Source organism: Somniosus microcephalus, chromosome 2 (genome assembly GCF_052327205.1).
Source record: "Somniosus microcephalus isolate GS21.2 chromosome 2, FLI_Smic_1.0, whole genome shotgun sequence".
NCBI lineage: Eukaryota > Metazoa > Chordata > Chondrichthyes > Squaliformes > Somniosidae > Somniosus > Somniosus microcephalus.
In genome coordinates, this window is record NC_140988.1 from 303,210,564 (window position 1) to 303,230,265 (window position 19,702).

Sequence of the window (19,702 nt, forward strand, 5' to 3'; positions counted from 1 at the left end):
AATTTGCAGACACGATTAAAACCGAACCCGGATGCACGCGCGTTGCAAGCCCCGTTTATTTCAGTGCTCCAAGCAAACACCCTGCCGTAAAAAGCGCAAAATTTGAGGACGCAACTCTGTCGTAAACCCTGGGCCGGCAGGCGCGCGCCCGGGCGGAGCTAGCGGCGGAAGTTCCCGGGGAAAGGTTGGACGTAGCGGTGATTGACAGCCGAGGGAGCCACAGGGCGTGCGGAGCCTCGCCCCACGTGGCGGCAGGGCGGGGCGGGGCCGGGGCGGCGGGCCAATCGGGTGGGCCGGAGGCAGGAGGCGGGGCTCCAGCAAAGGCTCAGGACTGACTGAGCGGAGCGGAACTAGGGGGGTGAAAACAGCACATGTGCAGCCTGGGTTACCGACACTGCTAAAACCCTGTAACTTTATTAAAGCACAAGGGGGAAAGATGAAGCGAAAGATACACGAAACTGATCTGCAAACTGCCGAGCAGCAGGTATGTGCACTGGTGTTATTGATCTGAACTACCTTTGTGCAGTGACTCAGGTGCGCTAGTTTCAGATGTTTTAACCCCCACGTCCAATCATTTTCCTCATTATTAAAGCCATCGTGTTGAATCTTGCCCAAGTAAGCTTTAACAGCCAGTGCCCCTCATCCCAGTCTTTGTATTTATTTGTCCTTCCAGAAGGCAGTTGGTAAAGTTCCGCATGAAAGTTACTAATTAAGCGCAAGGGAGGGTGGGTAGATAGGGCGATAGCAAAATACTGCAGATGCTGGAAATCCGAAATAACAACAGAAAATGCTGGAAAAACTCAGCAGGCCAGGCAACATCTATGGAGAGAAATTAGAGTCAACGTTTCGGGTCAAAACCCTTTATCAAGACTAAAGAGGCACAGGGAATGAAATAGATTAAGAGGCCGGGCTGGGAGAGAACAAAAGAGAAGAGACATTAAGAGGTATTCAAAACGAGACGAGATGGTGATAGGACTAGTGCAGACAAAAGACAGCTCTAGATTAGGTGTGAAATGTTCTGGCAGAATGGGAGACGGCTGCCATGTGGGAGAGAAAAAAAAGGAAAGCCGGGGGGGAACCAAAACAAAGGTGTGGATAAAGAATATAAGTAAAAATGTAATAGGGGCCGAGGTTATGATCTGAAATTGTTGAACTCGACATTGAGTCCGGAAGGCTGTAAAGTGCCTAATCGGAAGATGAGGTGCTGTTCCTCGAGTTTACGTTGAGCTTCCGTGAAATAATGCAAGAGGCCAAGGACGGTGAGGTCCGAGTGGGACTGGGGCGGTGAATTAAAATGACAGGCGACCGGAAGCTCGAGGTCACCCTTACGGACTGAACGGAGGTGTTCTGCAAAGCGGTCACCCGATCTGCGTTTGGTCTCCCCAATGTAGAGGAGACCGCATCGTGAGCAGCGAATACAGTATACTAGATTGCAAGAAGTACAAGTAAATCGCTGTTTCACCTGGAAGGGGTGTTTGGGGCCCTGGACAGTGGGAAGGGGGGAGGTATAAGGGCAGGTGTTACATCTCCTGCGCTTGCACGGGAAGGTGCCAGGGGAAGGGGTGCTGGGGGTGATAGAGGAGTGGACTAGGGTGTCTCGGAGGGAGCGGTCCCTACGGAATGCTGAAAGGGGAGGGGAGGGGAAGATGCGTTTGGTGGTGGGCTCACTTTGGAGGTGGCGGAAATGGCGGAGGATGATCCGTTTAATGTGGAGGCTGGTGGGGTGAAAGGTGAGGACAAGGGGTACCCTATCGTGGTTCCGGGAGGGAGGGGCAGGGGTGAGGGCAGAAGTGCGGGAGATAGAACTGACACGGTCGAGGGCTGTGTCAACAACGGTAGAGGGGAATCCTCGGTTGAGGAAAAAGGAAGACATGTCGGAAGCACTGGTGTGGAAGATGGCATCGTCGGAGCAGATGTGGCAGAGACGGAGAAACTGGGAGAATGGAATAGAGTCCTTACAGGGGGCGGGGTGGGAGGAAGTGTCGTCCAGGTAGCTGTGGGAGTCAGTGGGCTTGTAGTGAATATTGGTCAATAACCTATCCCCAGAGATGGTGACGGAGAAGTCGAGGAAGGGAAGGGAAGAGTCAGAGATGGACGATGTGAAGGTGAGGGAAGGGTGGAAATTGGAGGCAAAGTGAATGAAATTGTCTAGATAGGGGTTGGGAGATTCAGGACAAAACTTGGGTTTTAAATAAGAAATTGGCTGAAGTGTCACAAATGTTGGGCACTGGTTAGAGGGGTAATGTCAAGGTGGGGGGATATCATGTGTGGTGGTGCCCCGGGACTCTGTATTGGGACCAGTGCTTTTTGTAATATACATCAGTGACTTGGATTCAGTAACTAAATGCAAATTGGTGAAATTTGCAGATGATGGCACTTTGGAAGGGCAGTGAAATCAAAAGAGGCAGCTCAGAAATTAGAGAATGAGACAAGCCAAATATGTGAGTTGGTTGACCATTGGCAAGGCAATTAAGTGCAAAGTATTGCTTAAACAAAGGAAAATAAGATGAGGTTGACAGAGATCTAGGAGCCTTAGGCTTAACATCCATCCAAGCAGAGCAGTAATCAGGCAAGCCAATAGAATGCTGAACTACATAACCAAGACAGCAGAATTCTGTGATCTGGACAGGCCACAGCATGAGTACTGTGTCCAGTTTTGGTTGCAAATCCCTCTGTTCTACTCAACTGCAATCTCATAGGAATATATAGGCTATATGGCACAGAAACAGGCCATTTGTCCCAACCAGTCCATGCCGGTGTTTATGCTCCACACGAGCCTCCTCCTGTTTTTCTTCATCTAAATCTATCAGCATAACCTTTATTCCCTTTTCCCTCATATGCTTGTCTAGCCTCTCCTTAAATGCATCTATACTATTCGCTTCAACCACTCCCTCAATATCCTTTTTATAATATGGCGACTAGAACTGTATGCAGTACTGTAAGTGTGGTGTAACCAAGGTTTGATACAGATTTAGCATAACCTCCCTACTTTTCAGTGAGCAGGAACCATGGATTTCAACCAGGGTAACTTGCAGAGAGAGAAAGTGTGTGTGCAATATTACATAGCTTAAAAGCTGGAAAAAGTGACTATCAACAAAGAGCCAAATGTTTTAAATATAGTGTATACTCGTAAGTTTACCAGTATTATTACTGAAACTAAAGTATACCATGCCAGTTATTTTAGCTCATCCATGTGAATTTTCCCTACATCCTTGGTTGGGAAGAACGTGAGGTCGTGAAAAGCACTATATAAATGCAAGTTCTTTCTTTTGACACGCATTGTTTCCAACTATTTACTTGAAATCTGGATTGTACTCTCTTATTGTGGTAAACCACTGTTTGTATTCCACTGTGTACATGCCTGGACATGCCTCGGCTGACTCCTCCCACAAGTCCTAGTATAAAGGTGACTGCTCCCCAGCCCTTTGTATTTCTGGACCGGTCGACCACTCGAGGCAGACCTTCATTCTTTTGTTAATAAAAGCCTTTAGTTACACTCTTAACTCTCAGTCTTTTATGAGTAATTGATAGCGCATCACTTATACCATCTCCTTTTGTTTCCCCATTCCCTTTTCCTCCATTCCAATCCCCTTTCTCTAATTACCTCATTCACTCTTTTCCCCCCCCCCCCATCTCTCTTGCTTTAATTCCCTCTTTTTTTTTTGTATTCGCTCTTTCCTACTTTCACTTTGTACTTTCCTGCAATCACATTTCTTCTTCCTACTTTAATTCTCTCTCTCTCCTCCATTCTTATACCCTATTTTATCTCCTCTCCCCTTGTTCCTCTTGTTACATTTCAGTTTCTATTCACTATGTGATATTCAGTTGAAGTTTGGAAAATGTGATTAATTAGTTCATTGTTGTTCAGTGCAATGGAACATGTCATTCGCATGTCAGACTCACGTCTCCCAAAACAGGTTCTGTACTCCCAGTTGAAGGAAGGGCAGAGGTCTCCTGGTGGTCAAAAGAAGCGTTACAAAGATAACATCAAAGTAATCCTTAAAAAGTTCCATATCGATATTAATAACTGGGAGGAAATCGCACTGGACAGAGACAATTGGAGAAAATGCATCCACATCGGTGCCGCACTACATGAAAAGAATCTCCAGCATGCCGCTGAGGATAAACGCCAGCACCGTAAGGAGAGACAACAACTTAAGAAGACCCATACTCCAGTCACTACCAATAGTCTTACATGCCCACACTGTAGTAGAGTCTGTGGATCTCGGATTGGCCTCTTCAGCCACCTGAAGACCCACAAGTAGATGACTGATGAAGGACATACCATACTCGAATTCGAGTGGTCGCCGATGATGATGATGATGGAACATGAACCAGTGCAGTGGAGGGTTCCCATCTGAGCTTCTGGGGAGAAGCTCACTTCTGGTGTTTCCTCTGTTCTTTGTCAGTTCCACCAGTTGTTGTAGATCGATTGCATTAATCCCTACTCTCTGTTTTCTGTCTGTTAACCAATCCTTTATCCATGCTAATACCGTACCTCCAACCGCATGTGCCCTTATCTTGCTTAACAACCTTTTATGTGGCTCCTTATCGAATGCCTTTTGGAAATCCAAATATACTACATCCACTGGTTCCCCTTTATCTACCCTGCTACTTACATCCTCAAAAAACTCTAATAAATTTGTTAAACACGATTTACTTTTCATAAAACCATATTGACTCTGCCTAATCATATGATTTTCTAAGTACCCTGTTACCACTTCCTTAATAATGGATTCCAGCATTTTCCCGATAACCGATGTCAAGACCGTGACACTGCACCATTAGCTTGAAAAATGTAATGTCACAATGATCGTAAAGTAAACCAGCAGTGACTCCTCCACCTTGCCTTGTTTCCTGTTATAGAGCCCAGTAGAATGTTGAAAATTTGTGCATATGGTGGCAGTGTTGTCTCCTGTTCACTCCTTTGCTGCACTCCCGGCAGGATTAAAAACATGGGCAGGCGTAGACATGTCAAGAGTCACACTATAGCTGTAGAGAACTGCATGTGGCTCGTGAGATGGAGGTTGGCCCCCCCTCGGCAGTTTTGTTAATTTAACAGTACGTATCTTGTTATAGTGTACTTTGACTCTTCTGTGCTTGAATTTAAAGGATTTAGAAAAATTCCAAGATGATGAAAACAGTAGTGTTGATGACGAGGAGGAAGTTGAAGAGAGTCAAAAGTCTGGAAAGAAGAGGAAAGTCATGAAAAAAAAGCAAACAGATGCTGGAGTGATAGCAACTCTTAAACTCAGTAAAAGAGAGCTGTACAAACCACCTACTAATGAAGAACTCAATCAGCTGAAAGAAACGGAGAATCTCTTTCATTCCACTCTGCTTCGAATGCAGGTACTGCACCACTAATGATATAAACTTTTGATGTTTGAATATTTTTGTTATGGAAAAGTAAAACTTATTTTCCCCCACCCCACCTCCACCCACTATCATGTTGAAGCACAAAATGTGATGATTGAAAAATTGTGTCTATATTTTAAAAAATACCTAATTTTTCTCTCCTCTTCCGGAAGGCAGTGACTCGTACTTGGGTATGGTTCAACTGGCTGCTGTCGTCCTCTGGTACCACGCTCATTCTTCTTCATGAGTGTAGACAGTGAATGCTGGCAGCCAGTTCAACCATATCTTTACCCAGTGTCCACATATGTGCACTTCTCAGCTGGAGTTGCTAGGCAGTGATCCGGAACTTTAGTCCAGGGATACTGTGGCCAACTGCTGCTGAAATCAATTAGCACTACACAGCAGATACAGAGCTTGGGACCTTTTGGCTCAGAAACACAATGTTAGTAGCCTATTATACATGGCAGTTGCAACACATAGTTCATTGGTGAATAACTTTTCTCATTTTAAAATAATAAAAGATTAGTTAGCCCGATGATATAGTAATAATTGGAAATAAATATATTGATGGACGGTGCTCTAGACTCGACTATTCCAGTGCTCATGGATTGCTAGATCAAAGAGCCGGCACAGACATGATGGGCTGAATGGCTTGTTTCTGGGCTGTGAACTTGTATGGCTTACCTGCTAAGCCTTTGGGAAGCTGTGCTTACATTGTGAAGAAAAGGTGCCATTGCTTGTTGATTGGCATAGTGGACAGTAATGTGTTCCGTGAGCTATTGTACATTGTGGTTCACTAGTTATCTCAATGGCAAAGTAAAAATTGTAACTAAATATTTTGATGGATGGTGCAATATAGTGAAATGACAGTAACTGTGGAAGGGTATAGACCTTCGATGATCCTTCACACCTAGTTCACATTCATTATTCAGTGATCCATGCTGCAGGAGCACTTTTGAAATTTTAGGACAGGACCGAGCCTAACTGATCATCAGTAGTTGATTATCCTGTAAATACACGTTGCCTAGACTCATTCATGAAGAATATTCACTTGGGCAAGGTATTGGAGGGCTGTTGACCCCTTGCAACTGTGACATTTCCCACTGTACTCTGAGCTTGTGCATCTTGATGGTGTGTTGATCAAGCAAAATGAAAATGTTCTGAAGTGAATGAAAACTGCTGTTATCTACAGTGATTTTATTAGAAGGAAGTTTATCAACTATGTACATGTTATCAGTGCATTGAGAGAATTGTACCACAAATTAAAGATATCCATTGTTTCGGGGCAAAGACAGGAAATTATATTCAAACTTCTGCAGCTACATCTTGTGAGGAAGGTGATTCTCACTAAACAAAAATATTAATGCTTGGGAAGCACTACAACTTCTCGTGGGGGAGCTTAAAATTAGGAAGGCAATGCGTAATAAAATAAAATTTGTTAAAAGGGATAAATTGCTGTGTTGAATTCTTCAGACTGCCCGGCACACTATCTGACGATTTTCAGAGTTGAACATCCTCACAGTTACTTTAATTAAAGATTTCATTTAAATCCAATTAAAAATCCTCCTACTGTTACTAAAATGATCTGTGCAACTGCCAGATGTAAACATTTTAATTAATTTGGTACAAGCTTTGGGGAGTGCACTCATCCGATGAAACTCCAATTTGTGTTCAAAGCATCGTAGATTTAAATTTTATAAACACATTTTTCTTGTTAATAATTGCGCACTTTTTACATTGGAGCTGCCTGATGTCATATGGAATGGAAGTAATAACAGTGGGAGGTTTTATTTCGATATAGTGACCAGTAAATTTGAACATTTTTTTGTGTTTATATTAAGCCACAGAGGTAAAAATTCACATTAGTTCAGTGACTTCCTGATGAATTGAGTTATGTTTCAGATTGAGCTGACGGTTTGAATTTAATTTTGTATCTCCCCCTGCCGAGGGTGATTGTCAAGGTGGTGGAGAGAGCTAAGAAGCACCTTTTGTGAACACAGGTTGCTGACAACACTCTACCATGTGACTTCCCCTGATGAGGTCAGCTAACTCGACACGGACTGAAGAGCAAACTTAGGATTTCCTGGTCCTTGCAGCTCTATGCAAGTGCGATGCCTGATGTGGTACAGATCTGTTCATCCAAGGAAGTTCTTGGGCTAGCTGATTTCAGCTGGGGTGATGGGGGTGGGCCGATGCTGGATTGTACTCACTGTGCCTTGGCTTTTACAGTGCCCCCATATGCAGTCTGCACTCTCGTCACCTAAACTTTATTCAGATGATATAGTGTGCACTCTGTATAGCTGAGTACTGTATTAACACTAGTACTTTGAAGATTTGGGATATTTCCTTTTCCAGTTTTCTCTCTCTTATCCTTGTTCTCCCAGAGATTGAACCTGGGTCCTGTCATGTCAGTATGGTAATAACACATTTAGCATCATGTTTACCAGTGAGTTATTGGAAGCTTTGCAAGATTTGGGTTATTGTCAAGATGATTTAAGCAGGTCAACAGTAAGATATGTTACTGTTGAAGTGGTAAAAGTGCTTGTGTATCTATTGTCCATATTCCTCAAAATTCCTTGTATTTACAGATTGAGGAACTTCTGAAAGAAGTGAAATTGAAGGCAAAGAAACGCAAGACTATTGACTCCTTTCTCCATGAAGTGAATAATCTCCTCAGCAACATACCAGAAACAAAGCAAGTCAATGTAAGCAAATTCCATTTTTTTTTTTACAATACTGAGATGTTGTATGTCTGTTGATATCTATAGGAGAGTAATTAAATTGATTATAGTTTGTAACATACGCATATCTGATAACCTAGTACTCTACACAGCTCTACAACAAATCCATTCAAACAAGAGTAGCCTACATACCTGTGTAACTTTTTATCATATTTAGGATTTTTTACCTCTGATTTCCTCTTCTTAGCTCTACTGTCCTGACACATGCCTCAGTATATTTTTCAGTACTGACAGTCAATGGTTCCTCGAATTTTTGTTTTGGCCTGCACGGGCCATTCAAAATTTTGCGCATGCGCATTTTTTCTATTTAAAAGCCGGCTCACCGGCTGTGCAGGGCCGCGCAGCCTATAGGGAACATGGCTGACGGTGCTTTGTCCGCGCAGGCTATTTGTCAAATGTGGACACATGAGTATTTCAACTGTGGGACGAATGAAATCGAATGCATCTTCAACTCCTACTAACACCTGAACTATGTACCTCTGGTGGAGGTTGCTGGGTAAAAAAGTAAGGATACTATATGTTATTCCCCAACTGAGGGGGAAGGTAATGGAGCCACTGCCAGTTCTAAAATGCTCATAAAGAAGGATGTGCGATTTATTTTTTCAGTCCACTGTTGAATCTCTCGAATCAGGATTTTGTCCCTGCATCAGCACTGAAACAGTCTTAACCAAAGTCACAAATGGTATGCTCTGTCACTGTAATCATGGTACATTATCCCTCCCCTCCGTCCTTCTTGACCTCTCTGCAGCCTTTGATATGGTCGACCACACCATCCTCCTCCACTGCTTCTCCTCTGTTGTGCAGTTCACTGAGACTAGCCTCACTTTGTTTCACCTGTACATATCCAGTGATAGGCAATCTCCAGCAGTGGCTCCTCTCCCTACCCCCTCACAGCGTGATCTGGGGTTTCCCAGGATGGAAGGAATAAGAAATCCATCTTCCCATAGCTCAGTCCCTCTGGATCATTAAACTACCCTGTACACATTGTTACAGAATGAATATCTAGGTATTTCATGCTGATTGGCTATTTTGGGCTTGTGTGTACCTATACAGTATGTTGTCATCTTGTCCAGTTCCTGTCCACAAGTCATACTTCCTGTGTCACAATTTTGGCGCACCTTTTTTACATCAACATTTAATATTGAAAAGTAGTACATAAACATTTATAATGCCAAACCCTATCTGCATGTGTAAATGTATCATGATCACAGTTTTTTGAAGAACTGATCAAATCACTTTTTTTCCTATTGTCCAAAATAAGGCTTTAAACAAAAAATAAAATTCACAAAATTATCTATTTCATAATAGTGCAATTAAATTTATCCCTTGACCTGACTTATCTTTTTTGTATCTTTTAATACCTTCATTGAAGTTTTTACTTTAAGGCCTTTTCCTCTCTCAAAAGCCTTGGCTTGGATTTTGATCAGGGTACTGACACTATTAGCTGAAAGCAGTAATACCATGTGCAGAATGCACAACTTCCCGGAATTGAGCAGTAGCATTTTAAATTAGCTAAATGATGAGATGCTTCTCTATCGCCCAATAACAAAATCCGTTTGGTTGTTTTAATTTTAATTATTTGAAGAAAAACTTGGAGCTGAATTTCAAAAGCTTTATTCAGCTAAAATTTATTTTGAATGTTTTAAAATTGGGTGTGTTCTATGAGAAAGTGACAGAATGTACTTTGTAGACCTATTGTAGATTTTATTTTGTATTTTATAAACTTAGAAAATGTATTAAGCTGAGTTCATTAAATAGAACAAGTTGAATTTCGAAGCAAACATCCTCTAATTATGACCTGTGTTTTGTTCATAGTTCATACTGAAATCTGTGAGACATTGAGATGTGGCAGATAGAGTGGTTTTCCTAATCCTAAATTTGAGCGCTTTTTATATTAAAAAAATCGACATTTTCCCCTCAGACTTTTCCCCTATTTTATCTCCTTTGGCCTACTAAGGCAGCCAGTGTGGTTGTGAGGACTCCCGGACACCAGTATCACTCTGAATCTGCTACCAGGAGAAATTCTTCCTCCTTATTTTCTTTCCTCTGCCTACATAGGTGGGGATACCTAGTTTAGTATTGAAGATTCATACAATTTTAGGGTGTTGATTTAATTTTGGGAATATTTGTGCTTGGCTGGTTGAGGAATGCTACTGTTGAGGAATGGGACATGTTTACACTTTTGGCACCCAGGTCATGTGTAGCAAATGCAGAGTCAGTCTGCTTCCTCCTCCAACTATGACACCAACCATTTCCCGCATTCCCATTCTTAAGCTGTCAATTCAGTGCTCTACTTTCAAAAAGAAGGGGACTTTCAGAAATAGGAGCAGGAGTAGGCCATTCAGCCCTTCGAGCCTGCTCCACCATTCAATAAGATCATGGCTGATCTTCTACCTCAACTCCACTTTCCTGCACTATCCCCATATCCCTTGATTCCCTTAATATCCAAAAATCTATCGATCTCTGTCTTCGATATACTCAATGACTGAGCCTCCACAGCCCTCTGGGGTAGAGAATTCCAAAGATACACCACCCTCTGAGTGAAGAAATTTCTCCTCACCTCAGTCCTAAGTGGCCGACCCCTTATTCTGAGTAGGGTTGCAAAATTCTGGGAATTTTTAAGAGGAAACTTTCCATGGGAATTTATGGGAATTTTGAGTGTTTTTGCACACTGATGGTTTTTGTCTCTGACTCTTATATTATCTTTGTCATCAAAATAGACATACTGTTCCATACAAATAAAAACAGGCTTTCAAAACTTTATTTAGGTTATAATTTTGAACTTTATTGAACCCCCCACAAAAAAGACCCATCTAAAATAAAATAAAAAGAGTGTCCGCTTATTTAGCCTGTAATTTGTCCTTATTTTGTCCCTTTGAGTCTTCTACTCATGAGTCTTCTGTGTCTTCTACTCATCATTGCTCCTCCTGATTCTCTGACTCTTGCTCTGACGTGTCCATTTCCTCCTCTGTGTCACTGTCTAGCTGTGTGGTGGACACTTCTGTATCTGGCTCAATAAGTTGTAGGTTCGCCCGGATAGCCACCAGTTTCTCCACTCTCTTGTTAGTCAGCCTGTTGCGCACCTTTGTATGTGTATGCGTATTCCCAAAAAGTGACCAGTTTCGTTCAGAGGCCGCTGATGAAGCTGGGATTTTGAGTATCACCGATGCAATGGGTGACGGGGCCTCAGATGCATAAAGTCCCTTCCACCAGGTATGTGCACTGATATACTTGCATGATTCCCATATCCCGTCCCCATTCCAAAGACCTTGCTTGGTAGAGAACTTTGCCAGACTTCCCAGAACTTTGCCCACGTCCAGATTGAGGTGGCGTGAGAGGGTAGAAATCACACTAAGTGCTGTTGATCTGTTCTCCAGAAAGTATTGGTCTCCCAACATGCTTTGGGTCCAGCATGTATGCTGCAGCATGAATCGGCTTGACACAAAATTCTTGACGCATCTGTATGAATTGAACAATTGCCTTCTCCTCTGCTTTGAGCAGCAGGGATGTGGGTAGGGTAATGCTGATTTGTTCTTTTAAATCAGCAAAAAGCCTGAGAACATCTGACAAGACAGCGTCCTCTCCTTCAATCTGAGCAATTGCAGATGCTACTGGTGAGAGTAGTTTAAGGCTGCTAACCACTCTCTCCCAAAACACATCATCCAGCAGTATTTTCTTGATGATGGTTTCCATATCCCCAGACTGGGATATTGCCATTTCTTGCAGTGACTCCTTGCCCTCCAGAAGGCTGTTGTACATTATGACAACGCCACCCCACCTAGTGTTGCTGGGCAGCTTCAGTGTGGTGTTCTTGTTCTTTGTCGTTTGCTTGGAGTTGTAGGTTGCTGCAACTACCTGTTTTCCCCTGACATACTTAACAACTTGCTTGGCTCTCTTGTACAGTGTTTCCATGGTTCTCAAACCCATGATGTCCTTGAGGAGCAGGTTGAGCCCATGAGCTGTGCACCCAATAGACGTAATATGAGGGTAGGCCTCCTCCACTTGAGCCTAAACAGCCTTCATATTCGCAGCATTGTCAGTAACTACTGCAAAGACCTTTTGTGATCCAAGATCGTTGATGACCGCTTTCAGCTCATCAGCAGTGTATGTGCCTGTGTGTCTGTTGTCCTTCGTGTCTGTGCTCTTGAAGAACACTGGGAGAAGAGTGGAGACGATGTAGTTTATGACGCCCTCTCCTTGTACATTTGACCACCTATCTGAGATAACTGCAACACAGTCTGCCATCTCTGTTGTTTCTTTGAGCTTTCCTTGCACTCTGTTATACTCAGCCGCCAGCAAATAAGTAGACAAAGCATGTCTGATGGGAGGACAGTATGCAGGGCGAATAACATTGAAAAATCTCTTCCAGTACACATTGGCTGTGAGCATGAGGAGTGAGCCTGTCGCATAGACAGCTCGAGCAAGGCACTCATCTGCATTCTTCTGGCTATGGTTATCCATTGTATCAAAGAACCTTCCAAGTGGGCCAGGAGTTGCTGATGATAAGGAGCCTGATGCTGAATGTGAACCATCATCTTCTTGAATGGAAGCAGAGGAACTCTGGGCTGACTGCTGTGAGCTTTGAGTGAAGTTGTTGCATTTGGACAAATGCTGCTGCATCTTTGTGGCATTCTTTACATATGGCTTTGTACAGTGTTTGCACATGTGCACAGTCTTTCCATCTTTAATGCCCAGGGTAAAATGCTTCCACACATCTGACGGTAGACGTGGCATTGTTCTATGCAGAGAAATAAAGGGCATTCGTCTCTGTGTCGAACTGCGGTCGATCAGCACGATTGCAACAGGGTGAGTAAATTTTTTCTGATGCTCCATGTGATGGAAGCATGACCTGTGCACGCACGACGCTACATCACCAATAGAGGGAGCTAATCGCTCATCCACTCATCCAACCAATCAGGACACATTTGTTCACAGTCACACACAAAACTTGTAATTATTAAAACAAGCCAAGTAAGAAGATAAACATATATTGATTAAGAAATTCCTTAATAATTAAGATTCCATCTCTTAGTAATTTTAAGAGAGGACCTGTGGTGAAAAAAAAATGAAAGAAATACAAAAAAAACAGTATTATGCTAGCATGTGCTTTTTTTGGGCAAAATTCCCAAGCTAAACATCCCGTGGAAAATTTCCGAAAAGCTACCGGAAATTTACCGGAAACTTTCCACCCCTTTGCAACCCTAATTCTGAGAGTGCGACCGCTGGTCCTAGACTCCCCAGCCAGGGGAAACATCCTCCCTGCATCTACCCTGTCAATCCCTGTAAGAATTTTGTATGTTTCAATGAGATCACATCTCATTCTTCTAAACTCTAGAGAATATAGGCCTAGTCTACTCAATCTCTCCTCATGGGGCAAGCCCCCTTTCCCAGGAATCAGTCTGGTGAACCTTCTTTGCACTCCCCTCTATGGCAAGTATATCCTTCCTTAGGTGAGGAGACCAAAACTGTACACAATACTCCAGGTGTGGTCTCACCAGGACCCTATATAACTGCAGTAAGATGTCTTTACTCTTATACTCAAATCCTCTTGTAATAAAGGCCAACATACCATTTGCTTTCTTAATTGCTTGCAATTTCATTCATCAATTTCAATTGGGTTCAAACCCATACCCTTGTCTTTTTTTTATTGTGCTTATTTTTTTGAATTTATTTTTAACTAACAAGGTATTTGTAAAAGTTTCTTACTTAATCTTTACACAATTGTTTCTTGTTTTCTCTGCATTTGTGCATCATTATAATTGTAAGTTTACTCAGGAGAAAGTACAGGAGCTGAATCTTTGGAAGACAGATTTACTGAAGCAAAGCTAATTACACTTTGTGAATGAGGAGAGCTTTTGACTGATGGTAATAATTTTTCTGAGCAGTGCTGTAAATGCCTGCTTTTGATGAATAATTTAAGGTTGGTGTTGACTTGCTGGGGGGAAAAAAAAACTTGAAGGATTGATACATTTTCTATTGAGTGAGTAATGGCTTTAATTAAGCTTTGCACAATGGAAAATTGAATTAGGATACCAATCTCTACCTGTCAATTACGGTACTGATAAATTTAAGTTAATGAAGTTAAACACTTTTACATTGAAAAATTGATTTCTAAACAAATCAAGTTTTACAGTAAACCTGTCACGGGGTAATCCCAGCCATATGTGTAATTTGACTAAGATCGTAAACTGACTGGGCGGAGAGTAGAAATATGAGTGGGTGGCAAATTGTATGGAAAGGCAAATCAGATTTCTGACCTATGCAATTTCATGACATTATGCTGTCGAATAACGTTTTGTTTCATCAACAGCAGATATTGAGTTGGCACCTGCATCTCGCCAGCAAGTCTTCCTTGTCAGAAATATTAGTCAGAATCAAAGTAGACTATCAGTGCTATGAGGATTGAATACTGGAAAATCTTGTGCTCTGTTCCTATTGCAGTGCTGTGTTCAGAAGTAAAGATTAGTGCCCATAAAGGCTAGCTGCGTTGTTTTTATAGTTGTTGGCCTGTACAGGTCTCTTTCCACCTTGTGAATAACTATGGGTGTGCAGTTGTTGTAACATTGCTGCCTGGAATGAAATTTAGAAGAGGATCATAGAAACATAGAAGATAGGAGCAGGAGTAGGCCATTCGGCCCCTTGAGCCTGTTCCGCCATTTAATGAGATCATGGCTGATCATCCAAATTCAGTACCCTGTCCCTTCTTTCTCCCCATATCCCTTAATCCCTTTAGCCTTAAGAAATATATCTAACTCCTTGAATATATTTAATAATTTGGCATCAACTGCCTTCTGTGGTAGAGAATTCCACAGGTTCACCACTCTCTGGGTGAAAAAATTCCTCCCCATCTCAGTCCTAAACGGCTTACCCCTTATCTTTAGACTGTGACCCCTGGTTCTGGACTCCCCCGCCATCGGGAACATCCTTCCTGCATCTAGTCTGTCCAATCCTGTCAGAATTTTATAAGTTTCAATGAGATCCCCTCTCATTCTACTAAACTCTAGCGAATATAAGCCTAATTGACCCAATCTCTCTTCATATGTCATTCCTGGTATCAGTCTGGTGAATCTTTGCTGCACTCCCTCCATGGCAAGAACATCCTTCTAGATCAAACTAGACTGCTCCATAAATTCATGAGTTTAGGATTGGGACTAGTGTGGAAGATATTTGCTGGTGTTTGTAATGTTAATGGAGATAACTGAAAGTGTATGGGGGTAGCAAACAATAGCTGTTTTGTTAATCTGTGACATTTAAATTTGACTATGGGGCTTGAGTACATTAAACTGCATGCAGCATGTAATTATGAAGATGGTTTATGCAAATATAGCTGGTTACAGAATGACTTCTGCACTTTTTGGAGTTCGTGGTGAAGAAATCATGTAGGTGTGAAGATCAATGTTAATTCACCAGGAATGGGAAACTATAGTTATGCGGAGAGTCGTGAGACACTGGGACTATTACCACTGGAGCAGAAAAGGCTAAAAGGAGAATTAATAGAAGTTATTTTTTTAATCGTTCCAGGATGTGGGCGTTGCTTGCAAGGCCAGCATTTATTGCCCATCCCTAATTGCCCTTGAGAAGGTGTTGGTGAGCCGCCTTCTTGAACCACTGCAATCTTTGTGGTGAAGGTGCTCCCACAGTACTGTTGGGTAGGGAGTTCCAGGATTTTGACCCAGCGACGATGAAGGGACGGCGATATATTTCCAAGTCCGGATGGTGTGTGACTTGGAGGGGAACTTGGAGGTAGTGGTGTTCCCAAGCGCCTGCTGCCCTTGTCCTTCTAGGTGGTTGAGGCCGTGGGTTTGGGAGGTGCTGCTGAAGAAGCCTTGGCGAGTTGCTGCAGTGCATCTTGTAGATGGTACACACTGCAGCCACGGTACGCCGGTGGTGGAGGGAGTAAATGTTTAAGGTGGTGGATGGGGTGCCAATCAAGCGGGCTGCTTTGTCCTGGATGGTGTCGAGCTTCATGAGTGTTGTTGGAGCTGCACTCATCCAGGCAAGGGGTGAGTATTCCATCACACTCCTTACTTGTGCCTTGTAGATGGTGGAAAGGCTTTGTGGAGTCAGGAGGTGAGAAACCCGCCGCAGAATACCCAGCCTCTGACCTGCTCTTGTAGCCACAGTATTTATGTGGCTGGTCCAGTTAAGTTTCTGGTTAATGGTGACCCCCCCAGGATGTTGATGGTGGGGGATTCGGCGATGGTAATGCTGTTAAATGCAGTTAAGAGTCAACCACGTTGCTGTGGCTCTGGAGTCACATACAAGCCAGACCAGATAAGGATGGCAGATTTCCTTCCCTAAAGGACATTAGTGAACCAGTTGTAAAATGTTGAATGGTTTTCAGAGTGTGGATAGGGAAAGACTTTTTCTTATAATGCTGGGGGAGGGAGATCTATTTAAAATCATCACCGAAAGATGTTATGAGAAATTTCTTTCTCCAATTTGTTTTCCTCCCTGACTCCTCTTAATCAGGACCGCCCCCCACAACATTAGGGGAATGCCTGCTTTCTTACCACTTGTCCACAGCTGAGATTAGGAATTTGGCAGCATGGGTTATCAAAGTGCTGTGTGACTGCGTTGTGGGTTGAATTTATTATATGTGACTGTATACAGGGAGTGTTGACTCCCTCCCCAAGCAAACTTTTTTTGTTGGATGGCTGTAAGTTACAAGAACATTTATGTTTGGGAGGCTATATTTCTCAAACTAACCTGTTCTTCCAGAACTGGTCACTTCAAGGGATTTCTAGGAAAAAATATCAGATAAGTAGCACACTGGCAGTAAAGGTTTAATGTTTGGAGACAGAATATAGAGGATTGACTACTATTTGTCAATTCTTTTATTTGGTGGGGGTGGGGTGGTGGATTTTGAATTTGACCAGTGTACATATATTTTTTATATCTTTTTAAAAACAAGACCACCTGTGTAGACTTTATCTCGTAATGGGTTCAAGTTTTGAATTATAACTGGATTCCTGGGGCCCTGCTAAGAAACCACCTGTCAACAACGATTGCTAGATATCTGCTTTAGTGACCATATAATTATGTGTTTCAATATAAATATTTTTCTGAGTGTTTTTTTAAATAAAAAGATTGAAATCTTAAAACACTGCAGTGCTTAACTGGGTGAGAAGAGAATAAGTTAAACACAACACCACCTGTTTTAATTAAATAATTGGGATAGAAAATTGGCAAAGGCTTCCCGTTCTTGGAGATTCAAACAATTGTCGCCGCTCAGTTGAACCTGCCCCAGATGGAGCTGACATGATGGTAGCTGAATCGGGTCATTTGAAATCTGACTGAACAGTTGTTATCTCCAATTGAGACAATTTCCATCTGAGTAATCTTGATTTTCTTTGGCATAGGCCCTGTAGTTGAATAATGCACACTGTGCTGCAAGGATGGGCAACAGTAAATATGTACTTGAATGTTTTTTGTGTGTGGTCTGAACAAGAGGAGCGATTATTGTTTTGATTCCTATGCATAATATTAATCTACAGGATCTTCTATCAGGAAATGATCATCAGATGTATCTGACAATCAAAACATGGATTAAATGGACAACCGCTTATAATAGACAAAACTGCCCTATTAACTCTGCATCTCTAATGTTCAGCTATTTAAAAAAATGTATTCGTTCATGGGATGTGGGCGTCGCTGGCAAGGCCAGCATTTATTGCCCATCCCTAACTGCCTTTGAGAAGGTGGTGGTGAGCAGCCTTCTTGAACCGCTGCAGTCCGTGTGGTGAAGGTACTCCCACAATGCAGTTAGGTAGAGAGTTCCAGGATTTGAACTCACGTTTCCGGATTAATACTCCAGGCCTCTTGATTACTAGTCCAGTAACATAACCACTGTGCTGCTGTGTCCCCCTGTAATCATCAGCGAACATCCCCACTTCTGACCTTATGATGCAGGGAAGGTCATTGATGAAGCAGCTGAAGATGGTTGGGCCTAGGACACTGTCCTGAGAAACTCCTGCAGCAATGTCCTGGGGGCTGAGATGATTGACCTCCAACAATTACAACCATCGTCCTTTGTGCGAGGTATGACTCCAGCCAGTGGTGAGTTTTCCCCCTGATTCCCATTGACTTCAATTTTACAAGGGCTCCTTGATGCCACACTCGGTCAAATGCTGCATTGATGTCAAGGGCAGTCACTCGCACCTCACCTGTGGAATTCAGCTCTTTTGTCCATGTTTGGACCAAGGCTGTAATGAGGTCTGGAGCTGAGTCGTCCTGGTGGAACCCAAACTGAACATCGGTGAGCAGGTTGTTGGTGAATAAGTGCTGCTTGATAGCACTGTTGATGACGCCTTCCATCACTTTGCCGATGATTGAGAGTAGACTGATGGGGTGGTAATTGGCCGGATTGGATTTATCCTGCTTTTTGTGCACAGGACATACCTGGGCAGTTTTCTACATTGTCGGGTAGATGCCAGTGTTGTAGCTGTACTGGAACAGATTAGTTAGAGGCGTGGCTAGTTCTGGAGCACAAGTCTTCAGCCTGACAGCTGGGATATTGTCGGGGCCCATAGCCTTTGCTGTATCCAGTGCGCTCAGCCGTTTCTTGATATCACGTGGAGTGAATCGAATTGGCTGAAGACTGACTTCTGTGATGGTGGGGACCTCAGGAGGAGGCCGATATGGATCATCCACTCCGCACTTCTGGCTGAATATGGTTGCAAACTCTTCAGCCTTATCTTTTGCACTTGCGTACTGGGCTCCGCCATCATTGAGGATGGGGATATTCATGGAGCCTCCTCCTCCAGTTGATTGCTTAATTGTCCACCACCATTCACGACTGGATGCGGCAGGACTGCAGAGCTTTGATCTGATCCTTTGGTTGTGGGATCACTTAGCTCTGTCTATTGCATGCTGCTTCCGTTGTTTAGCATGCATATAGTCCTGTGTTGCAGCTTCCCTAGGTTGCCACCTCATTTTTAGGTACGCCTGGTGCTGCTCCTGGCATGCTCTTCTGAACTCCTCATTGAACCAGGGTTGGTCCTCTGGCTTGATGGTAATGATAGAGTGAGGGATATGCCGGGCCATAATGTTACAGATGGTAGTGCCACACAAGACGATGGAGGGTGTCCTCAGTGTGAAGTCGGGTCTTTGTCTCCACAAGGACTGTGCGGTGGTCACTGCTACCAATGCTGTCATAGACAGATACATCTGCGACAGGTAGATTGGTGAAGACGACATCAAGTAGGTTTTTCCCTCGTGTTGGTTTTCTCCCCACCTGCTGCAGGCCCAGTCTGGCAGTGTAGTGTCCGAGTATCAATAATACACGGACTGCAGGAGAACAATAATAACAGGTATTTACTGAACAGAGGGTAACTTAAGACTGAAGTACAGAAGCCTGCTATGGCTTTATATACAGGGGTGGTCACTGCCAGTACTGCAGTATAGAATCAGTTCTTTTAAAGGTACACACACAACAATTCCTCCCCTTTTAGATAAACAGTACATAACATTCATTTAACAACTAAATAATAACTAATTACAATTACAATTTTCTCTGTACTATATACATCAACTGAAATAATCATTTATAAGTTCAGTCTTTGAGGAGGCTTCCTGATCCTGACTGGATAGCGCCTTTCTCGAGT

The 19,702-nt window shown here is 43.0% G+C and overlaps 1 protein-coding gene across 2 annotated transcripts in view; it reads left to right on the forward strand.

The window, feature by feature from the left end:
* Positions 1-313: 313 nt before the first annotated feature.
* The window catches only part of nol6 (nucleolar protein 6 (RNA-associated)), a 136,704-nt gene continuing 117,315 nt past the window's right edge, over positions 314-19,702 (forward strand). Inside the window, exons 1-3 of one of the 2 annotated variants that reach the window (XM_085973893.1) lie at positions 314-484; positions 5,113-5,349; positions 7,944-8,060. In XM_085973893.1, coding sequence (XP_085830019.1) covers positions 437-484; positions 5,113-5,349; positions 7,944-8,060 — 402 coding nt within the window. In that variant the 5' untranslated portion in view covers positions 314-436. The remainder of the gene's footprint in view (positions 485-5,112; positions 5,350-7,943; positions 8,061-19,702) is intronic. The other variant, XM_085973890.1, reaches the window with a different exon arrangement.